The sequence below is a fragment of the Oncorhynchus clarkii genome, chromosome 24 (genome assembly GCF_045791955.1).
Source record: "Oncorhynchus clarkii lewisi isolate Uvic-CL-2024 chromosome 24, UVic_Ocla_1.0, whole genome shotgun sequence".
Taxonomy (NCBI): Eukaryota; Metazoa; Chordata; class Actinopteri; order Salmoniformes; family Salmonidae; genus Oncorhynchus; species Oncorhynchus clarkii.
In genome coordinates, this window is record NC_092170.1 from 39,248,738 (window position 1) to 39,274,571 (window position 25,834).

Here is a 25,834-nt window from a genome sequence, read left to right on the forward strand (position 1 = left end):
CTGTTTCTGGTCTCTTGAATATAGTCTAGTCCAGACTGTTTCTGGTCTCTTTAATATAGTCTAGTCCAGCCTGTTTCTGGTCTCTGTAATATAGTCTAGTCCAGCCTGTTTCTGGTCTCTTTAATATAGTCTAGTCCAGCCTGTTTCTGGTCTCTGTAATATAGTCTAGTCCAGCCTGTTTCTGGTCTCTTTAATATAGTCTAGTCCAGCCTGTTTCTGGTCTCTTTAATATAGCCTGGGTACCAGCCTGTTTCTGGTCTCTTTAATATAGTCTAGTCCAGCCTGTTTCTGGTCTCTTTAATATAGTCTAGTCCAGCCTGTTTCTGGTCTCTTTAATATAGTCTAGTCCAGCCTGTTTCTGGTCTCTTTAATATAGCCTGGGTACCAGCCTGATTCTGGTCTCTTTAATATAGTCTAGTCCAGCCTGTTTCTGGTCTCTTTAATATAGTCTAGTCCAGCCTGTTTCTGGTCCCTTTAATATAGCCTGGGTGCCAGCCTGTTTCTGGTCTCTTTAATATAGTCTAGTCCAGCCTGTTTCTGGTCTCTTTAATATAGCCTGGGCGCCAGCCTGTTTCTGGTCTCTCTAATATAGCCTGGGTGCCAGCCTGTTTCTGGTCTCTCTAATATAGCCTGGGTGCCAGTCTATTTCTGGTCTCTCTAATATAGCCTGGGTGCCAGCCTGTTTCTGGTCTCTCTAATATAGCCTGGGTGCCAGTCTATTTCCTGTCTCTTTAATATAGCCTGGTTACCATTCTGTTTATGGTCTCTTTACTATTGCCTGGGGGCCAGTCTGTTTATGGTCTCTTGACAACTATTTTGGCTTGACAATGCCAACGGAGTAGGCAAAGCACAAACAGATCTGGGACCAGGCTAGTGAAATCAGATCTGGGACCAGGCTAGTGAAATCAGATCTGGGACCAGGCTAGTGAAATCAGATCTGGGACCAGGCTAGTGAGATCAGATCTGGGACCAGGCTAGTGAAATCAGATCTGGGACCGGGCTAGTGAGATCAGATCTGGGACCAGGCTAGTGAGATCAGATCTGGGACCAGGTTTGTGAGGTCAGGCTAGTGAGATCAGATCTGGGACCAGGTTAGTGAGATCAGATCTGGGACCAGGTTATTGAGATCAGATCTGGGACCAGGTTAGTGAGATCAGATCTGGGCCCAGGTTTGTGAGGTCAGGCTAGTGAGATCAGATCTGGGACCAGGTTAGTGAGATCAGATCTGGGACCAGGCTAGTGAGATCAGATCTGGGACCAGGCTAGTGAGATCAGATCTGGGACCAGGTTTGTGAGGTCAGGCTAGTGAGATCAGATATGGGACCAGGTTATTGAGATCAGATCTGGGACCAGGTTATTGAGATCCGATCTGGGACCAGGTTAGTGAGATCAGATCTGGGCCCAGGTTTGTGAGGTCAGGCTAGTGAGATCAGATCTGGGACCAGGTTAGTGAGATCAGATCTGGGACCAGGTTATTGAGATCAGATCTGGGACCAGGTTAGTGAGATCAGATCTGGGACCAGGGCTAGTGAGATCAGAGCTGGGACCAGGCTAGTGAGATCAGATCTGGGACCAGGCTAGAGAGATCAGATCTGGGACCAGGCTAATGAGATCAGATCTGGGACCAGGTTAGTGAGATAAGGCTATTGAGATCAGATCTGGCACCAGGTTAGTGAGATCAGATCTGGGACCAGGTTATTGAGATCAGATCTGGGACCAGGGCTAGTGAAATCAGATCTGGGACCAGGCTAGTGAGATCATATCTGGGACCAGGTTAGTGAGATCAGATCTGGGACCAGGCTAGTGAGATCAGATCTAGGACCAGGCTAGTGAGATCAGATCTGGGACCAGGCTAGTGAGATCAGATCTGGGACCAGGTTAGTGAGATCAGATCTGGGACCAGGCTAGTGAGATCAGATCTAGGACCAGGTTAGTGAGATCAGATCTAGGACCAGGCTATTGAGATCAGATCTAGGACCAGGTTACTGCTACTCTGACCCTATAGAGAAGTATTGGTCTGAAGGGGAATCATCAGTTTCAGCTTCTACATATACATATATATTTGACAGTTAATTGTCATCCATACATCTCTCCCAAGCTAAGCTGGTACATTCTTCCTTTCCAGTGGAGTCCACTAGTCCTGAACCCCAGCTTTACCATAATGCACTTTCTAGGAGCCAACAAGGTATCCTGGGTAGATTCTGTGTGCTGCATGGCATCTGCATGGTTTCTAATGTGTGTGGGTGTGGTGAAGTGTATATGGTTTCAGATTATTTCTGTATGTTTACAACATCTAAGATTGGTATTCGTTTTATAATTGTATTATTGTGAATGTGTTTAATTGTTAGGTGATTTTCAAAGCATTTTCTGTCAGTAATGATTTGGTTAATAAAAATCCGAGCTCATGGCGTTACTAACAACACAGATAATTGTCCAAAGAGGGAATATGTGCAACGATTGCCGAGTGGCGCAGTAGTCTAAGGCACTGCATCTCAGTGCCAGAGGTATCACTGCAGTCCCTGGTTTGAATCCAGGCTGCATCACGTCTGGCCGTGATTGGGAGTCCCATAGGGCGGCGCACGATTGGCCCAGCGTCGTCCGGGTTTGGCCGGGGTAGGGCCGCCATTGTAAATAAGAATTTGTTATTAACTGGCTTGCCTAGTTAAATAAAAAATAATGCATTGCGAAGGAGAGGGTTGTTAGACTGTGGTTACTGGGATGCTCTAGTGCCATCTATGGGGATGTCTTTGTCATGACATGTGACAATTTTACCCATGGGAAATGCTCAATTGTATTATCTTGATTCTCCACGTCCTCTCTCCTCGCCTCCTTCTCAAGACCGATTGGATGTGAAGGTCAGAGGGCAAGGACCTCTGACGTTCTCGTCCAATGGATTTTGAGAAGGAGACGAGGAGCGATGGTGCAAGGAATCAAGGAAATGCAATTGAGATTCTCCCCATGTGTTCTGCCTGTTATTAACCTGGGGGGGAGGGGAAATGCCAGCTCTGCAATTAATTTGAATTAATTTGAATGAATGTAAAGAATTTGTGTTGATTTGCTGAAAACATTTCATTTTGTGAAGAGTGAAGTGTGTTACTGTGTTTTCAGTCTATATTGTGTGCATTGTGGTTGGAATACTGTGCTTGAAAAGCATGGCAAATGTTATTTAACCTTCTCCCTCGCATTATGCAATTCATATTTTCATGCAGAAAGCTGAACACAATTTCTCTCTCTCACCCTTCTCTTCATACTTCCTCTCTCTCCCGTCACTCTCTCCCCTCCCTCTCTCTCCCTATCTCTCCATGTCCTTCTCTCCCCCTCCCTGTCTCCCTATCTCCCCTCCCTCTCTCTCCCTATCTTTCTCCATGTCCTTCTCTCCCCCTCCCTCTCTCTCCCCCTCTCTCTCCCTATCTCTCTCCATGTCCTTCTCTCCCCCTCTCTGTCTCCCTATCCCTCTCTCGCTCCTCCCTATCTCCCCTCACTCTCTCTCTCTCTCTCTATCTATCTCCATGTCCTTCTCTCCCCTTCCCGGTCTCCCTATCACTCTCTCCCCTCCCTATCTCCCCTCCCTCTCTCTCCCCTCCCTCTCTCTCCATATCTCTCTCCATGTCCTTCTCTCCTCTTCCCTGTCTCCCTATCCCTCTCTCTCCCCTCCCTATCTCCCCTCCCTCTCTCTCCCCTCCCTATCTCCCCTCACTCTCTCTCCCTATCTCTCTCCATGTCCTTCTCTCCCCTTCCCTGTCTCCCTATCCCTCTCTTCCCTCCCTATCTCCCTATCCCTCTCTCTCCCCTCCCTCTCTTCCCTTCCCTGTCTCCCTATCCCTCTCTCTCCCCTCCCTCTCTCTCCCCTCCCTCTCTCTCCCTATCGCTCTCCATGTCCTTCTCTCCCCTTCCCTTCCCTGTCTCCCTATCCCTCTCTCTCCCCTCCCTCTCTCTCCCTATCTCTCTCTATGTCCTTCTCTCCCCTTCCTTTCCCTGTCTCCATATCCCTCTCTCTCCCCTCCCTCTCTCTCCCCTCCCTCTCTCTCCCTATCTCTCTCCATGTCCTTCTCTCCCCTTCCCTTCCCTGTCTCCCTATCCCTCTCTCTCCCCTCCCTCTCTCTCCCCTCCCTCTCTCTCCCTATCTCTCTCCATGTCCTTCTCTCCCCTTCCCTGTCTCCCTATCCCTCTCTCCATCCACCAGGGTCGTCAGCTTCGAGGCATCAGAGGCTTGTTCAACAGGTCCTCTAAGTCGTCAGTAGACACCAGCTGTGGTTCGGCCCTCAGGAAACGCTCCATCAGTGACCTCCTCCTCCGACGCACCGCCAGCGCCCCCACCAACCGACGCAAGAAATCCAAGATGAAGCTCACTGAGTCCTCCACCTCAATATCAGACCGCAAGGCCTCCATATCAGACGGCAAGGACAGAGTGGGGGCCGGGGAAGGGTCTGGGAGGGTCTGGGAGGGGTCCAAGGACAGTGAAAGGGACAGAGAGATGGTAGTGGTGGAGAGGAGCCCCCCACCTCACGCCCCCGTCTCCCACAGACCCATCTCCATGCCTCTGGAGAGGCTACTGCAGGGACAGCTCTCCCTCTGCTCCCCCGACCAGGAGCAGACTGACCTGGGTGCAGACACACTCATCGGTGGGTAGACCTCCTCTTGAGACCTCACACACTCTTACATCAACCATGATAATAAAAACAATATGTTCTGTAACAAGTAATATGTTAAAATAGATATCTAAGAAGAAACAACAGTGTTTTTCTCTATTTGAATGAGGTTACAGCATCATGTTACCTATTTCTCAGAGCAATACATGATCCTGGTTTACCTGTAATAGCAGAGCAACTAGTCTTGTCTGGTTTGGTTGCTACATGTGACATCATGCTTAGAGTTGAAGTGGTCATTGGTTGTGTTGCGCTCTCATTGAAACAAACAGTGCTATGGGTCTTATGTGGAAATGTAAACCGTTGTCTTGTTTCTAACTTGTCCTTCTTTCCGAAAACATAGAAGAAGAAAAATCTGTTTAAATTGACAAATCCAGGCAATCTGTTGTTCCTCAATACTTTAACATGCCTTTTCTGTTCCTTCTTCACTCTGTGGTGCTTCTCTGTAGTAGAGAACTGACTAGGATATCCCGCCAGGTAAACCAAGACACCTCCTAAGGTTGCCTCATCCTAAAACATCCCAGTATTACATCATCCCACTGATGTAACTTTGTAAAAGTACTATTTCAAAATCAGAAATCTTTAATTTTTTTTTACTGCCAAAATTGATCCCATTTGACCATCTCTTCCGAAATGGATGTTTCCCCCCAAAAAATTGGATGTTCCTTCTGTTACCTGCACAGCCTCATTTTCCAACACCCCTCTCACAGTCGTATTTGGTGGTACATTCCATTCGTCTCTGTGTTGCTATTGGCTCGTGTTGGACGGAATGTGTCGGTTGGTTGTTGGTTGGCTTGGTGTTCTACGTACGTCTGTGAAAATGTTTGAACATTTACTGACTGTCTAACCTGTCTGTTTTACACAGGAACATCCCCCTTTGATCGGCCCAGGTCCCACTCTGTGGAACTCCTCATCGAATCATCCGCCTCCCTTGAACACCGTGTGTCCACCCCTTCCACCAATCACAACAACACGCGGGATAGGACCACAGAGCTTGACCAATTAGACGAGACCTCCTGCCTGGTCATTGGCCAAGGAGGAGGAAGTGTAGATGGTGAATCCAGAGAGCAATTAAAGGACAGAGTCAACCCACCCATCAAAGCTGAGGGCATTTCCTCTCGCCAAAGGACGTTGTGTTACCTAAGCAGGTCAACAAAGACCGAGAGCAACTGTTTACACGTACCTACTGAGAGCGGACCAGAGACAACAAACACGCCAGCACCTTCCTCCTCTTCTTCTTCCTCTGTCCCCTCTTCCTCTGTGCCCCCCCTCTCCCCACTCAACGTGGACCGGTCCGATCTTCAGAGCCCCGTCTCCCGGCAGGACAGCACCATCTCACGACTCATTGATGCCGTATCCCTCGGCAACGACACCAGCTGCGGCTCGATCTCCGCTCTGATTGGCCAGTTTGACCTCACCGCTGACCAGAATGACCTCACAACGAACTCTGACCCCCACGTCCTCAGTGTCATGTCCTGTCTGTTCCATCCCACTGTCCAGGACTCCAGCACACCCTATAAGGTCACCGTGGACTGTACCACCCCATATAAAGACCCACAGACCACCACCTCCCCCCGCAAGGCAACGAACGGACCTATCACTCCTCGAAAGGCAAGCCAGACCCCTAACCAAGCAAACCACAACCTACTCCCACCCCACCCCAAGACCTCCCACGCAGACCCCCCTGCCCCCCTTCTCTTCTCCAGTCCTGAGACCACGGAGCTGGAGGAGGTCTATACCATCCTGGATGAGGAGGTCTTGTCTCCAGTCTCTGTCTACAACCTGAGGGAGCAGACCGTAGGCAACATCCAGGCTGACTCTGAGGAGAGCACACCCATGGGCAGCCTGGAGCCTTCCCCAGCCAAGGTGCCTCCTCGCCTGGGGGCAGAGGACAGCTGGGTGGGCTCATGTAGGGGTGTAGTGGAAGTGGAGGAGCCAGGACAGGGCTATGGGGGTGTCAGTGATCCTACAGAGCTGGGGTCAGGGGGGGAGTGGGGGTCGTCATGGGGTTACAGGTGCCCATCTGTCAACAGCACAGTGTCTGACCGGTTGCTGTTGTGCCAGGACTCAGCAGGAAGTCATCTGATGGAGGTGGAGATTAACGTGGACGAGGATCCACTGGAGATTCCCCTCACCTTACCGAGACACAACTGCACCTGGGTCGCTACCAGCCCAACCAAACAATACGCTGCTCCCCAAAGGCAGTTTAACCAACTAATCCCCTCTCCCCGGTACGCACCCCAACTCCCCCAGTGTCCTTCCCCCCTCGTACAATCCTCACACCAGCCCTCCCCTCGCAACACCCCATCAATAACCCCTCAAACCCAGCCCTCCCTCTTCGAAAGGCCCCCCAACCCCAGCACCCTCCGCCTGAACAGCCATCCCTCCACCCACAGCAGGGCTGAGCTCTCCTTTGAGAACAGCAGAGACATTACCAGAGCCTACACCCAGCAGCACAGCTACAGTGGACCCACCCAGGCCCAGACCAGGGGCTACCAGGGTAGGCACACCCAGGCCCAGACCAGGGGCTACCAGGATGGGCACACCCAGCCACAGACCAGGGGCTACCAGGGTGGGCACACCCAGCCACAAACCAGGGGCTACCAGGATGGGACAGGGGAAGGGCAGGATCAGGGTGAAGCATCAACCTGCTTCCAGAATGGGTTGTCCTCCTCTGAGTGTCTGCCTGGTCTGTCTAGTATGTCTGGTTCAAGGTATGTTAGCTTCCCAAGAGACCGAGGACTGTACTCCCCTATCTCAGACTGTGATGTGGCCTACAGCCATCTAGACTACAACTGCTTCGGGCCCTCCTCTGCCTCGGCATCCACCTACACCCATCTGCAACCCCAGCCCCAATCAAATGCCCAGCCTCTACCCCAGGCCCAACCCCAATCACACACCCAACCCCGACCCCAATCACACACCCAGGCCCAGCCCCAGTTCCAACCCCGTTCTGGCCCCCCTCCGCTGCCCCTCTCGGGCCCCACCCTTGCCCCTCCTCTACCTATCCCCAGACCACCCACAGCCCCCAGCCCCTGCAAGTCCAAGTCTCTGGGTGACCTGACATCAGAGGACATCTCCTGCAACTTCCACAGCAAGTACAACATCATCAGCCGCAGCTTCATCACCCCCTGTATGAAGGAGCGGAGGAGGATGAGGGGCCTGGGGGGTCTGTCCCAACGGCTGCAGTCTGCAGACCCCCTCACTGAGCAGCTCCGCAAACTAGTCACCCTGGAGGGGGATGACAGAGACCGGGACAGACCCCAGTCTCCCCAGCTGCCCCAGTTACCTCAGTTACCCCTCAAACCCTTCATTCCCCCAACACGCCCCTGCCCCCCCTCAAACTCTGTCCCTGATGCCCAGGAGGACTCCCCCCCGCTCCTCTCCCGTCGCCTTTCCTCTCGGAGCCAGAGCCGTGTGCGTCACATCAACAATCGCGCTCGAGAGAGGCAGCAGGAGGCTCTGAAGTCCCGGGACATGAGCGCCCCCTCCAGCGTGGGAGGGGTAGTGCTGCGTACTAAAGTAGCAGCAGGTCAGAACCCCCCAGCTAACAGACACTCCACAGGCTCTTACATAGCGGGCTACCTGGACCAGCTGGAGGACAGGGGGCTGCCTGAGGGGGCGTGCACCACACTGGGGTACGGATACGGAGATCACTATGGTGATCATTATCATGATGACTCTCTGCTGCCCACAGACTCCTGTATAAGATCAGAACCGGAAGTTTACTTCCTGCTCAGACTCTGAACCCACTTCCTGGTTATCAGGAATGATGCATAATGTACTTCCAGAACACAGAAAATCAGCTTCCTGCTTATAACCAAGAAAAAACTAAAATATATATCCTGATTGGTCTGTCCAGTAATACAGGTATGAAGTTAACTACCTGATTGGGTCTGTCCAGTAATACAGGTATGACGTTAACTACCTGATTGGGTCTGTCCAGTAATACAGGTATGAAGTTAACTACCTGATTGGGTCTGTCCAGTAATACAGGTATGAAGTTAACTACCTGATTGGGTCTGTCCAGTAATACAGGTATGAAGTTAACTACCTGATTGGGTCTGACATTTTGTCTGTGAATGTAAAAATGTCCTGATCAGAATGTTCTGTAAATGTAATTTGGAACAGACTGTAAACCACTTCCTACTTTGATTGTACCTGTTTCCTGTCCTGCCTGTTCCTGTAATTCTACTTCCTGTTCAAGCTAACTCCACCTACAATGAAGCAAAAAATTGGAAACTTTCCAAATGTGTTTTACTCTGAAGGGAAGTGTTGTCTTGGTGTTTGTATATTTTAAATATGTATTGGTATTATCAGAGGCCCGCTGGGCACAGACGTCAATTCACCGTCTCTTCCACGTTGGTTCAACGTTGGTTCAACGTCATTTAGTTGAAATGACATGTAAACAACGTTGATTCAGCCAGTGTGAGGCACTTTTAAGTTTGAACTTTTAAGGAGTGTGATCTGTTTCATCAGAGAGCTTCCTCAAGTCTTCCTTTCTCCTCTCAGTGTGTTGTTTGTAAATATTCTACTGTACATTCGTTTTTTAATGGACGGTGGTGTTATTCTGTTGACGGTACAGTTGTTTCCTGCATGTTAAACGTGGACATGTCCAGCATGACTGCATCGATCTGTAGACATCACAGTGCACTACTGTCTTTGTACAGAACAAGTAATAGTGGGATTGGATGAAATACAGTACATAGAGAGTACAATACAGTACATAGACAGTACCATACAGTATGTAGACAGTACCATACAGTATGTAGACAGTACAATACAGTTCATAGACAGTACAATACAGTACATAGACAGTACAATACAGTATGTAGACAGTACAATACAGTACATAGACAGTACAATACAGTATGTAGACAGTACAATACAGTTCATAGACAGTACAATACAGTACAATACAGTACATAGACAGTACAATACAGTATGTAGACAGTACAATACAGTACATAGACAGTACAATACAGTATGTAGACAGTAAATACACAATACAATACAGTACATAGATAGTACAATACAGTACAATACAGTACATAGACAGTACAATAAAGTACATAGACAGTACAATACAGTACATAGACAGTACAATACAGTACATAGACAGTACAATACAGTACATAGACAGTACATAGACAGTACAATACAGTACATAGACAGTACCATACAGTACAATACAGTACATAGACAGTACAATGCAGTACATTACAGTACATAGACTGTGCAATAGGGTACATAGACAGTACACTACAGTACAATACAGTACATATACTATACAATACAGTACAATACAGTACATATACAGTACAATGCAGTATAATACAATACATTGAGAGTACATGTACAGTACAATGCTGTACATATACAGTACAATACTGTACATTGACAGAGCAATATAGTACTTACAGTATACAGTACATAAAATGTGCAATACAGTACAATACAGTACATAGACAGTAAAATACAGTACATAGACAGTAAAATACAGTACATAGACAGTAAAATATAGTACATATAGTACAAAATGCAGTACATAGACTGCACAATACAATACATAGATAGTACAATACAGTACATAGACTTGCTTGCTCGGACTTCTCGCTTTCTACGATTTTAAACACTATCACATACTTTTTTGAGTTTAAACGCTTTTATTTTTTAATAATTACTTTAATACAGACTGCAACAAAAAGAAAGAAGGAAAAAAAAACATGTTGGGGTCTGGTTATCACATTTTTTCCTTTCAGTCAAATGTTTCCATGAACAGAAACACTGTGGACTAGGTAGATGAGGCCTTTGGGCTGGATCAGGCTGCCTGATTTTATTCTTCTTTTCAGTGTTAAACCCATCGTTTTCCTTTGTTATGGTCCCTCAGAAGATCCATGTGAGCATTTTCCTACCGATGGAATAAAATTCTGAAACTTTTTTACACGGAAATTGTGTCTGTTTGTCCTCTTTTTTTCTATCTTGATTGTGTATTCTCTTCTCTCTTAGTCTTTATATTCCACAATCTTTCTCTCCAGCGGTCTCTCTCGCACTCTTTTAATTGTTTAACGAGGTTGCAACTACCTGAGGTATACAAGTGCTCTTGCCATGGTATGTACACACAACACACTCACACACACAGCCCCCCCCCCCCCCCTCTCCCTCTGTGTTATTGTATCATGCTGTGTGTGGCTAATGGGGTAGATAATAGGATGTCATTTCTTGTGAAATGAGCAGTAATTCAGATGAGAAATAGCACACCTGCGACCATCTAAATCCTCAAAAAACATATTGTTCAAAATAACAAGTCCCCCTGTCTCCCTTACTTATCTTTCTGTGTCAAGCTGTTGCCACTAACAGCAACACTCAGGAGGCCTGCGATTTAGGTTCTCAGTGTGTCATCTTGTTGACTCCATGTATTCTCTATGATCTCTGGTCATTATAAATAACCTCCCTTATCCTCTACTGGGCCAGATCAGGGAAGGCTGCTGTCAGACCCAATGCTGGGAGATAGAGACTTGTTGTTGACTGCCCAAACAGCTCAAGCTTGTTTTCACCTGACGGAGAACCACTTAGGCTGATCTGTGCTACATCTTAGCAGGGAGGAAGTCAGTTAACAGGCTGGATGTTCAGACACGGAGGATTTATGATCATAATCTTCACACACTTGTAACTCATCTGTACGTTTGATCAATATCACTGTGCTGTAGCGTTTCATGTTTTTACCAGTATATAGAAACGGCATTGGGGGTGGTTTTGGTCTGGTCTGGTCAACTTCCTGCCTGCCTGTGTGTCCAGAGGAGCTTTCCCATGTCCCCCTGGTTCACCTGGCTGACACAGGCCATTCCCCTGCTACTGCCCTGGCTGGTCAGGGTTGGGGTAGCGATGGCTCAGGCAACTGTGTGTTCACGGTGGGACCATTCGGTCGGTCTGGATGACCTTGGTCTATCCCAGGAAGGTGATGTGTTGATCGGGGCTGTCTTCCCTATCCATAACCTCCCCCCTGCTCCAGACCTGAGCTTCAGCCAACACCCTGACCTGCAGTCCTGTGTCAAGTAAGTTCCTTTGGTTATTTCTGTTCTCTTTTTTTTTTTAAATCGCGTAAATTTGACCTTTTCTTGTGACTTTCTTTTCAAAGGATGTGAAATTCTATCTTTGTTTATTCTTTTGATGAGTCATTTTTTATTTTATTTTATTTTATAACAGCATTTCTTTTTAGGGTACTTTTCCTTTATTTGGATCATCTTTCTTTGAAAACGTATTTTTCTGATTTGATCTGAACGTTGTTCTCTTCAGAAGGTGTTTTGTCCTTCCACTGCGTCCCGACTCACGGTACTGAAATGGAAACTGTTTCTTTTGCTTTGGTTTTTACACAGAATTGTAATCACGTCAAAAATGAAATGTACATAATTTTTGCAATCAATTTAAAATCTGATGTTAACAAATTGTCTGCAAAAACAATTAACATTTAATAATGATCTTTGTTTTTTGTCTAACTTATTTGCTTAAAGTGCCATTGTTTTCTCCTCAGATGTTTAGCACAGTTCTCTCTCTATCTGAGTATAATGAGAGAAGGCATATTTCTTGAAAATGCAAAACACTTAAATAATCTTGATGTTATAGAGTGTGGTATTTCTCCGTTGTCAACTTGATTCTCAGTTTAGACGGATAAGATTGATGTTCAACATTAAATCTGTTTTTTTTAGTGCTGTTTATTAAGGTTGAATGTTGTTTCTCCTCATGATCAATCACATTCATCTGATCACAAGGTTACACCATGCTCATTTACACATGTTGAATTTTGCTCTATCTCTCTCTCTACTCTCTCTACTCTCTCTCTCTCTCTCTCTCTACTCTCTCTACTCTCTCTCTCTCTCTCTCTCTCTCTCTCTCTCTCTCTCTCTCTCTCTCTCTCTACTCTCTCCCTCTCTCTCTCTCTCTACTCTCTCTCTCTCTTTCTCCCTCCCTCTCTCTCCCTCTCTCTCTCTCTCTCTACTCTCTCCCTCTCTCTCTTTCTCTCTCTCTCTCCATCTCTCTCTCTCTCTACTCTCTCCCTCTCTCTCTCTCTCTCTCTCTACTCTCTCTCTCTCTTTCTCCCTCCCTCTCTCTCCCTCTCTCTCTCTCTCTCTCTCTCTCTCTACTCTCTCCCTCTCTCTCTCTCTCTCTCTCCCTCTCTCTCTCTCTCTTTCTCCCTCTCTCTCTCTCTCTCCCTCTCTCTCTCTCTCTCTCTCTCTCTCCTCTCTCTCTCTCTCTCTCTCTCTCTCTCTCCCCCTCTCTCTCTCTCTCTACCTCTCTCTCTCCCTCTCTTTCTCCCTGTCTTTCTATCTCTCATGTTTACCTTCTCATCTCACATCCCTGTTCTCAGTTTCCAGGAGGAACCGTTGAGATGGGTGCACGCACTGGTGTTTGCAGTGGATGAGATTAACCGTAACCCCTTCCTGCTGCCGGGAGTCCGGCTGGGCTACCGTGTCCTGGACAGCTGTGGTCAGCACCCCTGGAGCTTGCTAGGGGCACTGGCCTTGGTGTCAGGGGGGAGCCTTAGATGCGAATCTACAGAGCTTTCTAACCTCACATGTGATTTTAACCTAAAATGAATATGTATTGAAAAGTATTTGCCAAATAGCCATTAATGAATAGCAAATAGCGCGTGTATGCTATCATGTCGTTCTGATTATAGAATCATGTTAAAATGTTATGTGTGTGTCCTGTCCAGCGTGGCCATCAAGCGACTCCCACGTTCCTCTGGTCATTGGTGATGCATCGTCCACTCAGGCCATCATCCTGGCCAGGACCCTGGGGCCCCTCTCTGTGCCTGTGGTCAGTCTCTCTCTCTCTCTCTCTCTCTCTCTCTCTCTCTCTCTCTCTCTCTCTCTCTCTCTACACAACCAGGAAATACTGTGGCTAGAAACATTACCATATTGCTTAATTCATCATATTTCAGATTGTCTAGTATTTACTGAGACATTTTAAGAGGGTATTTAGTACTTCATTAAAATGTGATTGATGTTATTGTGTTGATATGCCCTCAGTCTCTCAATACAACCAGGAAATACATACCTAGAAAGATTGCCATTATGCTTTAATTAATTATAATTCAGCTGGTCTAGTATTTAGTGAGAAATGATTGATTTAATGGCGTTGTCCTCAGATCAGTTACCAGGCCAGCTGTGGCTGTCTCAGTGACAGACAGGAGTTCCCTAACTTCTTCAGGACCATCCCCAGTGATGTCTACCAAGCCCTCACCATGGCCCGGCTCACCAGGCTCTTGGGATGGACCTGGGTCGGGGCTATCGCTGCAGACAACGACTACGGTCGTCAGGCCATACAGGTCTTTCTTTATCTTTTCATTTTGTTGTTGGTTGCTGCTCTTCTTTATTGAAGTCACTTGTCTGTTGATTTATTTATTATTATTTAGTTAATTATATGTTTCTTTATATTAACTTTGACTTTTGACTTTGACTTTATTAATTCTTGGTCAAATTGTAGAATTTACATACTAAAAAATTGCAAGGAAATTGATGGTATTTCTAATACTGCATCCTGCTGTATTTTATTTTTAACTTCTACATCAGTATTTTGATTATTTGTCATGCTTCATATTTGATCCCCAGGTGTTTGAGGCGGCGGTTCGGGGGACGGGGGTGTGCCTGGCGTTCTTTGAGACCCTCAACCGGGCGAACCTGGTGAGGGATGTGAAGCGAGCAGCAGACACGGTCCAGGCCTCGACAGCGCGGGTGATCCTGGTCTTCCTCTGGTACACTGACATGGGGGCGTTACTCCTGGAGCTGGGGAGGAGAAACGTGACGGACAGGCAGTTTCTGGCCAGTGAGGCATGGAGCACCAGCGGACAACTGCTGCGAAACCCCGCCCTCTTTAACGTCTCTCGGGGCGTATTGGGTGTGGCTATCCGTAGTGCACCTATGCCTGGCTTTGAAGCCCACCTTCGAAGTCTACACCCCTCTCGTCGCCCCGGAGACGTCCTGTTGAAGGAACTCTGGGAAATGGAGTTTGGGTGTAGCCCTGGAGCAGCACATGAACACGACACGTCTCTGCTCCCCTCTCCCCTTCCTCCAACCCCCTCGGAGTCACCACCACATCCCCCTCCTCCCACCTCCAGTTCCCCCCGCATACGCCTGGCCTCCTGCAGTGGGGCAGAGACTCTGGAGATGGTGCAGAGCCCTTTCACAGACACCTCTCAGCTGAGAATAACCTATAATGTGTATCTGGCTGTGTATGCTGCAGCCCACGCCCTCCACAGCCTGCTGTCCTGCCCCCAGAGAGACAGCCCTTCCTGGGGTAACAGCTTCACCTGCTCCCCTCCTCACAACATCAGCCCAGCAGAGGTACACACACATCTATTGCATGTTCAGTAGAAATGCTTATGCAAATGCTAATTAATATAATTAAATATTCATGTCCACTTAATAGTTGCTATGGGGATATGTTCTGAGCAAGGTTGGGGAGTAATGGATTAAATGTAATTTGATAAATGTCCGTTACCAGATACATGTCCGTTACCAGATACATGTCTGTTACCAGATACATGTCCGTTACCAGATACATGTCTGTTACCAGATACATGTCTGTTACCAGATACATGTCCGTTACCAGATACATGTCCGTTACCAGATACATGTCCGTTACCAGATACATGTCCGTTACCAGATACATGTCTGTTACCAGATACATGTCCGTTACCAGATACATGTCTGTTACCAGATACATGTCCGTTACCAGATACATGTCCGTTACCAGATACATGTCAACACTATGACATGACACATATGGAATCATGAAGTAACCAAAAAAGTGTTTAACAAATCAAAATATATTTTCGATGTTTGATTCTTCAAAGTAGCCACCCTTTGCCTTGATGACAGCTTTGCACACTCTTGACATTCTCTCAACCAGCTTCACCTGGAATGCTTTTCCAACAGTCTTGACGGAGTTCCCACATAAGCTAAGGACTCGTTGGCTGCTTTTCCTTAACTCTGTGGTCAAACTCATCCAAAACCATCTCAATTGGGTTGAGGTTGGGTGATTGGGGAAGCAAGGCCATCTGTTGCAGCACTCCATCACTCTCCTTGGTCAAATAGTCCTTACACAGCCTTAACATGCTGGTTAAGTATGCCTTGAACTGTAAATACATCACAGACAGTCACCAGCAAAGCACCAATGCCTCTTGTCTGTGACTATAACAGAACATGTGTACCAGACAAAACCCCAAGGAAAACTGTTCACAAAAAAAAATATATATATCCCTCCGCCAGTTCTCTGTATTGTCTATGGCAAGGGAAAATAGATAGGAAAATAGATATTCCTACAGCTTCCACACGATGTCGCCAGTCTTGGCAATTGGGTTGAAATTAATCCTTGGTGAAATGAGAAATAGGCACTTCCTGTCATCCAGTACACAGGAGGAAGTTTATGAAAGAGAGAATATCGACCATGATTTCAAGACTTGCTGCTATTGAATACAGATCGATTATTAACGTTTACAAATACCTAAAGTTGGATTACAAAAGTAGTTTGAAGTGTTTTGTCAAAGTTTATAGGCAACTTTTTTTATTTAAAAAAATGACGTTGCGTTTTGGAAAGCTGTTTTTTCCTGGATCAGATGGGCTTCATAAATGGACATTTTGGGTATACATGGACGGATTTAATCGAAAAAAAGACCCAATTGTGATGTTTATGGGACATATTGGAGTGCCAACAAAGAAGCTCGTCAAAGGTAATGCATGTTTTATATTTTATTTCTGCGTTTTGTGTAGCGCCGGCTACGCTAATTATTTTGTTTACGTCCCCTTCAGGTATTTCGGGGGGTTGCATGCTATCAGATAATAGCTTCTCATGCTTTCGCCGAAAAGCATTTTAAAAATCTGACATGTTGGCTAGATTCACAACGAGTGTAGCTTTAATTGAGTACCCTGCATGTGTTTTTTAATGAAAGTTTGAGTTTTATCGAGTACTATTAGCATTTGGCGTTGCGCATTTCCATTTCCTGCTATTTCCTGCTACCTTGTTCTAAGAGGTTAAGGGGAAAGTAAATCAGATTACGTTACTGAGTTTGGGTAATCCACAAGTTACATTACTGATTACAATTGTTGGACATGTAACTAGTAACTGTAACAGATTACATTTAGAAAGTAACCTACCCTACCCTGGTTTTTAGTTATTACATCATATTAACAGTGTAATGGTAATGTTTGTGTCTCGTCTCCTCCAAGCTGTTGCAGCACATGAACCAGGTTAACTTCACCACTCCACTTGGGGAGCCGTTTTACTTCCGGGGCGCGGATGTCCCTGCAGTCTACGACCTTGTGAACTGGCAGGCCACGCCCCAGGGGTTGCTCAAACTTGTCACGATTGGCCGAGTAGAAGGGTCCAATATCCTCATCGACCAATCAGCCATCCAGTGGAACGCAGGATCTAATATGGTAAGAAAGACCATTTTTAAAACAGGAACTGAAAGGTTTTGTTCAATTGAAATTCATTTCATGGCATGTACAGGTGCCTGTGTCAGTGTGCAGTGACAGCTGTCCCCCAGGCACCCGTGTAGCCAGGAGGAAGGGGGAGCCTGTCTGCTGCTTCGACTGCATCTCTTGTGCTGAGGGAGAGGTCAGCAACACCACAGGTCAGTGAACTGTGACATTGGGGTAGAATATAATTTTAAACAATGAAAGGGCGTTCTTAAATAGCCGTTATTGACCTGATCTCTCTCTTGAATAAAATATTATACTTTAATTAAGACTTAATTAGACTGAATAAGTCATTTATGCTTTTCAATTGTCATTGTAACTTGTTCAATCTCAAGGCTCTCTACAATGTGACCGCTGTCCTCTGGAGTTCTGGTCCAACGGCAATCGGACGGCCTGCATCCCTCGTCAGCTCGAGTTCCTCTCCTTCAACGACACCATGGGCGTCACTCTGACCACGGTTGCCGTGTGCGGCGCTGTGGCAACGGCGGCTGTGTTTATGCTCTTTGTGTACCACCGCCACACCCCTCTGGTAAGAGCTTTGATACGGTGTTAAATCGGGTACGGGATAAAATAGAGAACTCTTCTATGGTATCATGTATGTCTAACCATTCGTCTCATTCCAGGTGCGGGCCAACAACTCAGAGCTGAGTTTCCTGCTTCTCCTGTCACTCAAGCTCTGCTTCCTGTGTTCGTTGGTGTTCATTGGGCGTCCCTCGGTGTGGGCGTGTCAGATCCGCCAGGCGGCGTTTGGGGTCATCTTTGTGCTCTGTCTCTCCTGCCTCCTTGTCAAGACCATCGTGGTTCTGGCTGCGTTCCGCTCAGCCAGGCCCGGTGCTGGGCAGCTGATGAGGTGGTTTGGACCCGTGCAGCAGAGAGGGAGTGTCTTCCTCTTTACCAGTGTTCAGGTGAGAGCTTTAATATTGAAATAACTTCAAGTCACCTAACTGAATGAATCAGTATTTTACTGTATAAGATGAGTAAGATGAGTTTGTAATTGTGTTTGTAAACGCAGGTGATCATCTGCGCCGTGTGGTTGTCGATAAGTCCTCCCCTGCCTTACCGTGACCTAGGCCTCAAGGGGTCTAAGGTCATCCTGGAATGTGAGATGGGCTCTGTGGCCGGCTTCTCTCTGGTGCTGGGCTACATAGGCTTGCTGGCCTCTCTCTGTCTCCTCTTAGCCTTCCTGGCCAGGAAACTCCCTGACAACTTCAACGAGGCCAAGTTCATCACCTTCAGCATGCTGATCTTCTGTGCTGTATGGATCTCCTTCGTCCCTGCCTACGTCAGCTCTCCTGGGAAGTACGCAGATGCGGTGGAGATATTCGCCATCTTAGCCTCTAGTTTTGGGCTGCTGTTCTGTCTGTTTGCTCCAAAGTGTTTCATCATCCTCCTGAGACCAGAGAGAAACACCAAGAAACACATGATGGACAAATAGAAACCACCAAGAAACACATGATGGACAATTAGATACCACCAAGAAACACATGATGTCCAATTAGAAACCACCAAGAAACACATGATGTCCAATTAGAAACCACCAAGTAACACATTATGTCCAATTAGAAACCACCAAGAAACACATGATGTCCAATTAGAAACCACCAAGAAACACATGATGGACAATTAGAAACCACCAAGAAACACATGATGTCCAATTAGAAACCACCAAGTAACACATTATGTCCAATTAGAAACCACCAAGAAACACATGATGTCCAATTAGAAACCACCAAGAAACACATGATGGACAATTAGAAACCACCAAGAAACACATGATGGACAATTAGAAACCACCAAGAAACACATGATGTCCAATTAGAAACCACCAAGAAACACATGATGTCCAATTAGAAACCACCAAGAAACACATGATGTCCAATTAGAAACCACCAAGAAACACATGATGTCCAATTAGAAACCACCAAGAAACACATGATGGACAATTAGAAACCACCAAGTAACACATGATGTCCAATTAGAAACCACCAAGAAACACATTTATATAATTAAACAATCAGGACCGAGAGTGTATGGCCAATATTCCACGGTTAAGGGCTGTTCTTACGCACAACACAATGTGGAGTGCCTGGACACAGCCATTAGCCTTTATATATTAGCCATATGACACAAACCCCCGAGGTGCCTTATTGCTATTATAATTACCAATGTAATTAGAGCAGTAAAAATACATGTTTTGTCATACCCGTGGTATACGGTCTGATATACCACGGCTTTCGGCCAATCAGCATTCAGGGCTCGAACCAACCAGTTTATAATATAGTATAGTCTTCAATGTGTTTAGTTAATCACATGTACTGTATGGTAAAACAGAACAAATAAAGACATTGTATAAAACTTTTCAGACAAAACCTAAACAAGTTGATGGACACAAACTTTCACAAACCATCATCGATAGACTTTAATGAATTCCATTTCTCACCTGAAAGCCAGTTCTGAAAACACACACCAAGCCATTTAAATGAGGGTACATTAATAAAAATGTTAATTCCTTTCACATTTTATGAAGTGTGTAATTCTTTTCCCGTTTGAGACTGTTTTTAATTTACATAAATCTTTGCTAAGGTTCTATAAAAACACATTCAAGCAGCTCCTTTGAAGTCAGAATGTTTCATTTAATAAAAAAAATGGACTTTGATTAATAATTAATTCATGGATGAATGAATACGGAAGCAGAACCCTTTAGAGGGAGCAGGAATGTTATGCTGTTTCATTCTTTAATTAATTGATTGATTTAAAAAAAAAATGCATGCAGAAATCCACTCATCAGGGATCCACTCATCAGGGATAATGAAGATTAAAGCCACACACGTATACAGATGAAATCAAAAGCCTACTTAACAGCCCAAATAACTTAATCATGTATTAATCTGATTGATATTTAATCACAGAACATAATTATAATCAATAGTAGATCACTACATATCACTAGGGTACTGACAAAATAAAAAATGAAATATCTTTCTAGTCATCAACCTCAAAACATAAGGTTCTTCTTTCCTTTTCTGACAGAAGTGGAAACTATCTTGGCGTGAAAGGAAAAAGAGCTACTTAAAACAATTTGAGACCATCATACTCTGTTACTATACTTGTCTATTGTCCTTTATTTATGTTGAAAGAGTGACAAGTAAATACCTAGCAGGCATAATACTTCCACCTAGTGTTCATATTTCAGATCAGTGGTGAGAGGAACTTTTATTTTTATTTTAACCTTTATTTAACTTGGCAAGTCAGTTAAGAACAAATTCTTATTTACAATGACAGCCTAGAAACAGTGTGTTAACTGCCTTGTTCAGGGGCAGAACGACATAACGTCAGCTAAAGGAGACAAGGAGAGGATTCCACTGTAGACTATTGGTATGGTATTACATAAGCCATTGTGAGAATCTCAATTAAATTTTCTTGATTACTCCTGTCCTCTCTCCTCACTCTCCTTCTCAAATCCATTGGATGAGTGGGTCAGATGCCCCGGCCCAATGACCTTCTCATCCAATGGGTTTTGAAAAGAAGGCGAGGAAAGAGGACTTGAAGAATAAAGGAATTGAAAGAAAATTATCCCTATGTATTAGTTGTGGCCCGGACCATCAGAGCCTTCTTGGTGTTCCTCTCTGGCCTCAGCAGGATGATGTAACACTTCAGGCCGAACAGCGCCACCAGGAGGCCAAAGCTGGAAGCTAAGATGGCAAATATTTCCACAGCGCCTGCGTACTTCCCAGGAGAGCTGACGTAGGCAGGGACGAAGGACATCCACACGGCACAGATAATCAGCATGCTGAAGATGAGGAGCTTGGGCTCGTTGAAGTTGTCAGGGAGTTTCCTGGCCAGGAAGGCTAAGAGGCAGCTGAGGATCGGCAGCAGGCCGATGTAGCCTAGCAACGCTCCTAACCCTGCTATTGTCCCCACCACAAACTCATATACAATCTTATCATTATGGTAGCGTGTGTTTTTGTGTGGAGTTGGAGAAGCTAAGACCAGCCGGGCTGTGAGAACCAGGACTGTTCTTCTATGCTGCCAAGCTGAACTCGCCCCGGGGTTAGTGATCCTAAACACAGCCAGTGCCACTATGGGCTTCACCATTATACAGGAGACACAGAGAACAAAGTTGATACCAAACGCTGCGTGCCTCAGCTGACACGGGGCCGGGGCCGACCAACGAACACAAGTAGTAGAGTTTGAGTGACAGCAGAAGCAGGAAGTTCAGCTCAGAGTTATTGGCCTTGACAACAGGTGTGTTCCGGTAGCGGGTGAAGATTCCGAGGACCACTGTACAGATGAGGGCTCCTAGCAACAATATCAGAAACACCCGGCCAAGTTTGACAGAAAGACGGAGACAAAGATAATGTGGAAAACCTTTTCCACAGCCCCAAAGCTACCCAGAAATTCTTTAAATTATATTTAGTTCACTGACCTGGAGTGTTGCTGACCTCCCCCTCAGCTCAGAGGATGCATTCAGCAGACAGGCTCCTGCTTCCTCCTGGCTACATGGGTGCCTGGGAAACAGCTCTCACTGCACACTGATCGGGGGGCTACAAGGGTGCTTGGGAGACAGCTCTCACTGCACACTGATCGAGGGGGCTACAAGGGTGCCTGGGAGACAGCTCTCACTGCACACTGATCGGGGGTGGGGGGGGGGGGCTACATGGGTGCCTGGGAGACAGCTCTCACTGCACACTGATTAGGGGCGGGAGGGGCTATAAGGGCGACGGTGAGAGGGAATAGCAAACTTTTATACACCCATATTTACAGTATACACACACATTTATACATCCACATCTATACACCTACGTTTATACACCCATATGTATTGCTTATTTGCTCTCCAATGTTTTACACTTTAACTTTTGCAGTAGTGAAATATGTTATTTCACTTTTCAAATGACCTTTTGTGACTCAAAGTTACAGAATATTTTATTCTCGTCCGGTGTGAGCTCTGTTCCTGCGGGGGCTGATTAGTCGACCACAGCCTGAACGCTCCCAGCTGACCAGATGACGGGGATGGAGGGACGGAGGGACGGAGGGATGGAAGGAAGGAGGGAGAGATTGGGAGATGTAGGGAAGGAGGTTAGAAAGGGAGTAGATATTGAGAAAGATAGTATATAGTCAGGGGACCTTGACAAAGAAAACAATAAACATAAGGAAACCTTTAGCGAAGTTTCCGTCTCTACCTGTGTGTGTACAGTGCCTTGCAAAGGTATTCATCCTCCTTGGTGTTTTTCCTATTTTGTTGCATAACAACCTGTAATTTAAATGGAATTTTATTTAGATTTCATATAATGGACACAAAATAGTCCAAATTGGTGAAGTGAAATAGAAAAAATAACTTGTTTCAAAAAATGTGAAATAATTAAAAACGGAAAAGTGGTGCGCGCTTATGTATTCACCTTCTTAGTTATGAAGCCCCTAAATAAGATCTGGTGCAACCAATTACCTTCAGAAGTCACATTATTAGTTAAATAAAGTCCACCTGTGTGCAATCTATGTGTCACATGATCTGTCACATATTCTCAGTATATATACACCTGTTCTGAAAGGCCCCAGAGTCTGCAACACAACTAAGCAAGGGGCACCACCAAGCAAGTGGCACCATGAAGACCAAGGAGCTCTCCCAACAGGACAGGGACACAGTTGTGGAGAAGTACACATCAGGGTTGGGTTTGAAATAAAATATCCCAAACTCTGAACATCCCACGGAGCACCATGTAATCCATTATTAAAAAATGGAAAGAATATGACACCACAACAAACCTGCCAAGAGAGAGCCGCCCACCAAAACTCACGGACCAGGCACGGAAAGGCTCTGGAGCAATGAATCGCCCTTGCTGTCTCTGCCTGGCCTGTTCCCCTCTTTCCACTGGGATTCTCTGCCTCTAACCCTATTACAGGGGCTGAGTCACTTGCTTACTGGGGCTCTCTCATACTGTCCCTGGGAGGGGTGCGTCACCTGAGTGGGTTGAGTCACTGATGTGTCATCCTGTCTGGGTTGGCGCCCCCCCCTTGGGTTGTGCCGTGGCGGAGATCTTTGTGGACTATACTCAGCATTGTCTCAGGATGGTAAGTTGGTGGTTGAAGATATCCCTCTAGTGGTGTGGGGGCTGTGCTTTGGCAAAGTGGGTGTGGTTATATCCTTCCTGTTTGGCCCTGTCCGGGGGTGTCCTCGGATGGGGCCACAGTGTCTCCTGACCCCTCCTGTCTCAGCCTCCAGTATTTATGCTGCAGTAGTTTATGTGTCGGGGGGCTAGGGTCAGTTTGTTATATCTGGAGTACTTCTCCTGTCCTATTCGGTGTCCTGTGTGAATCTAAGTGTGCGTTCTCTAATTCTCTCCTTCTCTCTCTCTTTCTTTCTCTCTCTCGGAGGACCTGAGCCCTAGGACCATGCCTCACGACTACCTGACATGATGACTCCTTGCTGTCCCCAGTCCACCTGGCCGTGCTGCTGCTCCAGTTTCAACTGTTCTGCCTTATTATTATTGGACCATGCTGGTAATTTATGAACATTTGAACATCTTGGCCATGTTCTGTTATAATCTCCACCCGGCACAGCCAGAAGAGGACTGGCCACCCCACATAGCCTGGTTCCTCTCTAGGTTTCTTCCTAGGTTTTGGCCTTTCTAGGGAGTTTTTCCTAGCCACTGTGCTTCTACACCTGCATTGCTTGCTGTTTTGGGGTTTTAGGCTGGGTTTCTGTACAGCACTTTGAGATATCAGCTGATGTACGAAGGGCTATATAAATAAATTTGATTTGATTTGACCAGGCAAGGAGGGCATTAATTAAAACCTCTCTAGGGGAATGTGGGACGTGTCCCACCTGGCCATCATCCAGTGAGATTGCAGAGCGCCAAATTCAAATACAGAAATACTCATTATAAAAAATCAGAAAAGATACAACTATTTTACATAGGTTTAAAGATGAACTTCTTGTGAATCCAACCACGGTGTCAGATTTCAAAAATGCTTTATGGCGAAAGCATACCTTACGATTATTTGAGAACATCGCCCAGCAGACAAATCATTACAAACAATAACCAGCCAAGTAGAAGAGTTACACAAGTCAGAAATAGAGATCAAATGACTCACTTTCCTTTGATGATCTTCATATGGTTGCACTCAGAAGACATTCATTTTTTCAATAAATGTTCCTTTTGTTCATTAAAGTCTCTTTATATCCAAAAATCTCTGTTTTGTTTGCAAGTTTTATTCAGTAATCCACAGGCTCAAACGCAGTCACAACAGGCAGACAAAAAAATCCAAATTGTATCTGTAAAATTCATAGAAACATGTCAAATGATGTTTATATTCAATCCTCAGGTTGTTTTTAGCCTAAATGATCGATAATATTTCAACCGGACAATAACGTTGTCAATATAAAAGGTAAACAAGATATGCACTCTCTCGGTCGCACGCATGAAAAAGCTCTGTGACAATGCAGGGTCCACTCATTCAGACTGCTCTTACTCCCTCATTTTTCAGAATACAAGCCTGAAACAATTTCTAAAGACTGTTGACACCTAGTGGAAGGAATAGAAACTGCAATTTGAGTCCTAAGTCAATGGATACTGTAATGGCATTGAATAGAAAACTACAAAACCCCCAAAAAATCCTACTTTCTGAATGGATTCTTATCAGGTTTTCGCCTGCCAAATCAGTTATGTTATACTCACAGACACTATTCTAACAGTTTTGGACACGTTAGAGTGTTTTCTATCCAAATCTAACAAATTATATTGCATATCATATCTTCTGGGCCCGAGTAGCAGGCAGTTTAATTTGGGCATGTTTTTCATCCAAAATTCCGAATGCTGCCCCCTACCCTAAAGAAGTTAATCAGAGAGGCAACAAAGAGATCAAAGATAACCCTGAAGGAGCTGCAAAGCTCCACAGTGGAGATTGGAGTATCTGTCCATAGGACAAATTTAAGCCGTTCACCACAGAGCTGGGCTTTATGGAAGAGTGGCCAGAAAAAGCCATTGCTTAAAGACAAAAAAAATCAAACATGTTTGGTGTTCGCCAAAAGGCATGTGGGGAAACTCCCAAACATATGGAAGAAGGTACACTGGTCAGATGAGACTAAAATGGGGCTGTTTGGCCATCAAGGAAAACGCTATGTCTGGCGCAAACCCAACACATCTCATCACTCCGAGAAAACCATCCCCACAGTGAAGCATGGTGATTGCAGCATCATGCCGTGGGGATGTTTTTCATCGGCAGGGACTGGGAAACTGGAAACTGAAACCTGTTTCAGTCTTTCAGAGATTTGAGACTGGTACAGAGGTTCACCTTCCAGCAGTACAATGACCTTAAGCATACTGCTAAAGCAACACGCGCGTGGTTTAAGGTGAAACATTTAAATGTCTTGGAATGGCCTAGTCAAAGCCCAGACCTCAATCCAATTGAGAATCTGTGGTATGACTTAAAGATTGCTGTACACCAACAGCATCATGCTGTTGGAATGTTTTTCATCGGCAGGGACTGGGAAATTGGTCAGAATCGAAGGAATGATGGAGGGAGCTACAGTAAATACAGGGAAATTCTTGAGGGAAACCTGTTTCAGTCTTCCAGAGATTTGAGACTGGGACGGAGGTTCACCTTCCAGCAGGACAATGACCCGAAGCATACTGCTAAAGCAACACTCGAGTGGTTTAAACATTTAAATGTCTTGGAATTGTCACATTTGCTCCTGCTACGTGCTCTGTT

At 45.7% G+C, this 25,834-nt stretch overlaps 2 protein-coding genes across 2 annotated transcripts in view; both read left to right on the plus strand.

Annotated features, from left to right (window-relative positions):
- LOC139383003 (phospholipase C, eta 1) overlaps positions 1-10,583 on the plus strand; it is a 104,766-nt gene extending 94,183 nt beyond the window's left edge. The window contains exons 21-23 of the mRNA XM_071127293.1: positions 2,126-2,185; positions 4,184-4,622; positions 5,512-10,583. Coding sequence (XP_070983394.1) covers positions 2,126-2,185; positions 4,184-4,622; positions 5,512-8,393 — 3,381 coding nt within the window. The 3' untranslated portion in view covers positions 8,394-10,583. The remainder of the gene's footprint in view (positions 1-2,125; positions 2,186-4,183; positions 4,623-5,511) is intronic.
- A 535-nt stretch (positions 10,584-11,118) lies between these two features.
- LOC139382800 (extracellular calcium-sensing receptor-like) lies at positions 11,119-19,640 on the plus strand. Its single transcript, XM_071127013.1, has 10 exons — positions 11,119-11,701; positions 13,012-13,190; positions 13,360-13,463; positions 13,795-13,974; positions 14,258-14,989; positions 16,874-17,083; positions 17,157-17,280; positions 17,461-17,654; positions 17,749-18,030; positions 18,138-19,640. The coding sequence occupies exons 1-10, from the start codon at positions 11,457-11,459 to the stop codon at positions 18,558-18,560; spliced, it is 2,673 nt and encodes an 890-aa protein (XP_070983114.1). The 5' UTR covers positions 11,119-11,456; the 3' UTR covers positions 18,561-19,640.
- The last annotated feature ends 6,194 nt before the right edge of the window (positions 19,641-25,834 follow it).

Bases quoted from the DNA above. Each gene is read 5' to 3' on its own strand.
- LOC139382800 (XM_071127013.1), top strand. From the start codon at position 11,457: ATGTCCCCCTGGTTCACCTGGCTGACACAGGCCATTCCCCTGCTACTG. The intron at 13,975-14,257 runs GTCTTTCTTTAT...TTTGATCCCCAG, and splicing joins ACGGTCGTCAGGCCATACAG to GTGTTTGAGGCGGCGGTTCG. The intron at 18,031-18,137 runs GTGAGAGCTTTA...TTGTAAACGCAG, and splicing joins TCCTCTTTACCAGTGTTCAG to GTGATCATCTGCGCCGTGTG.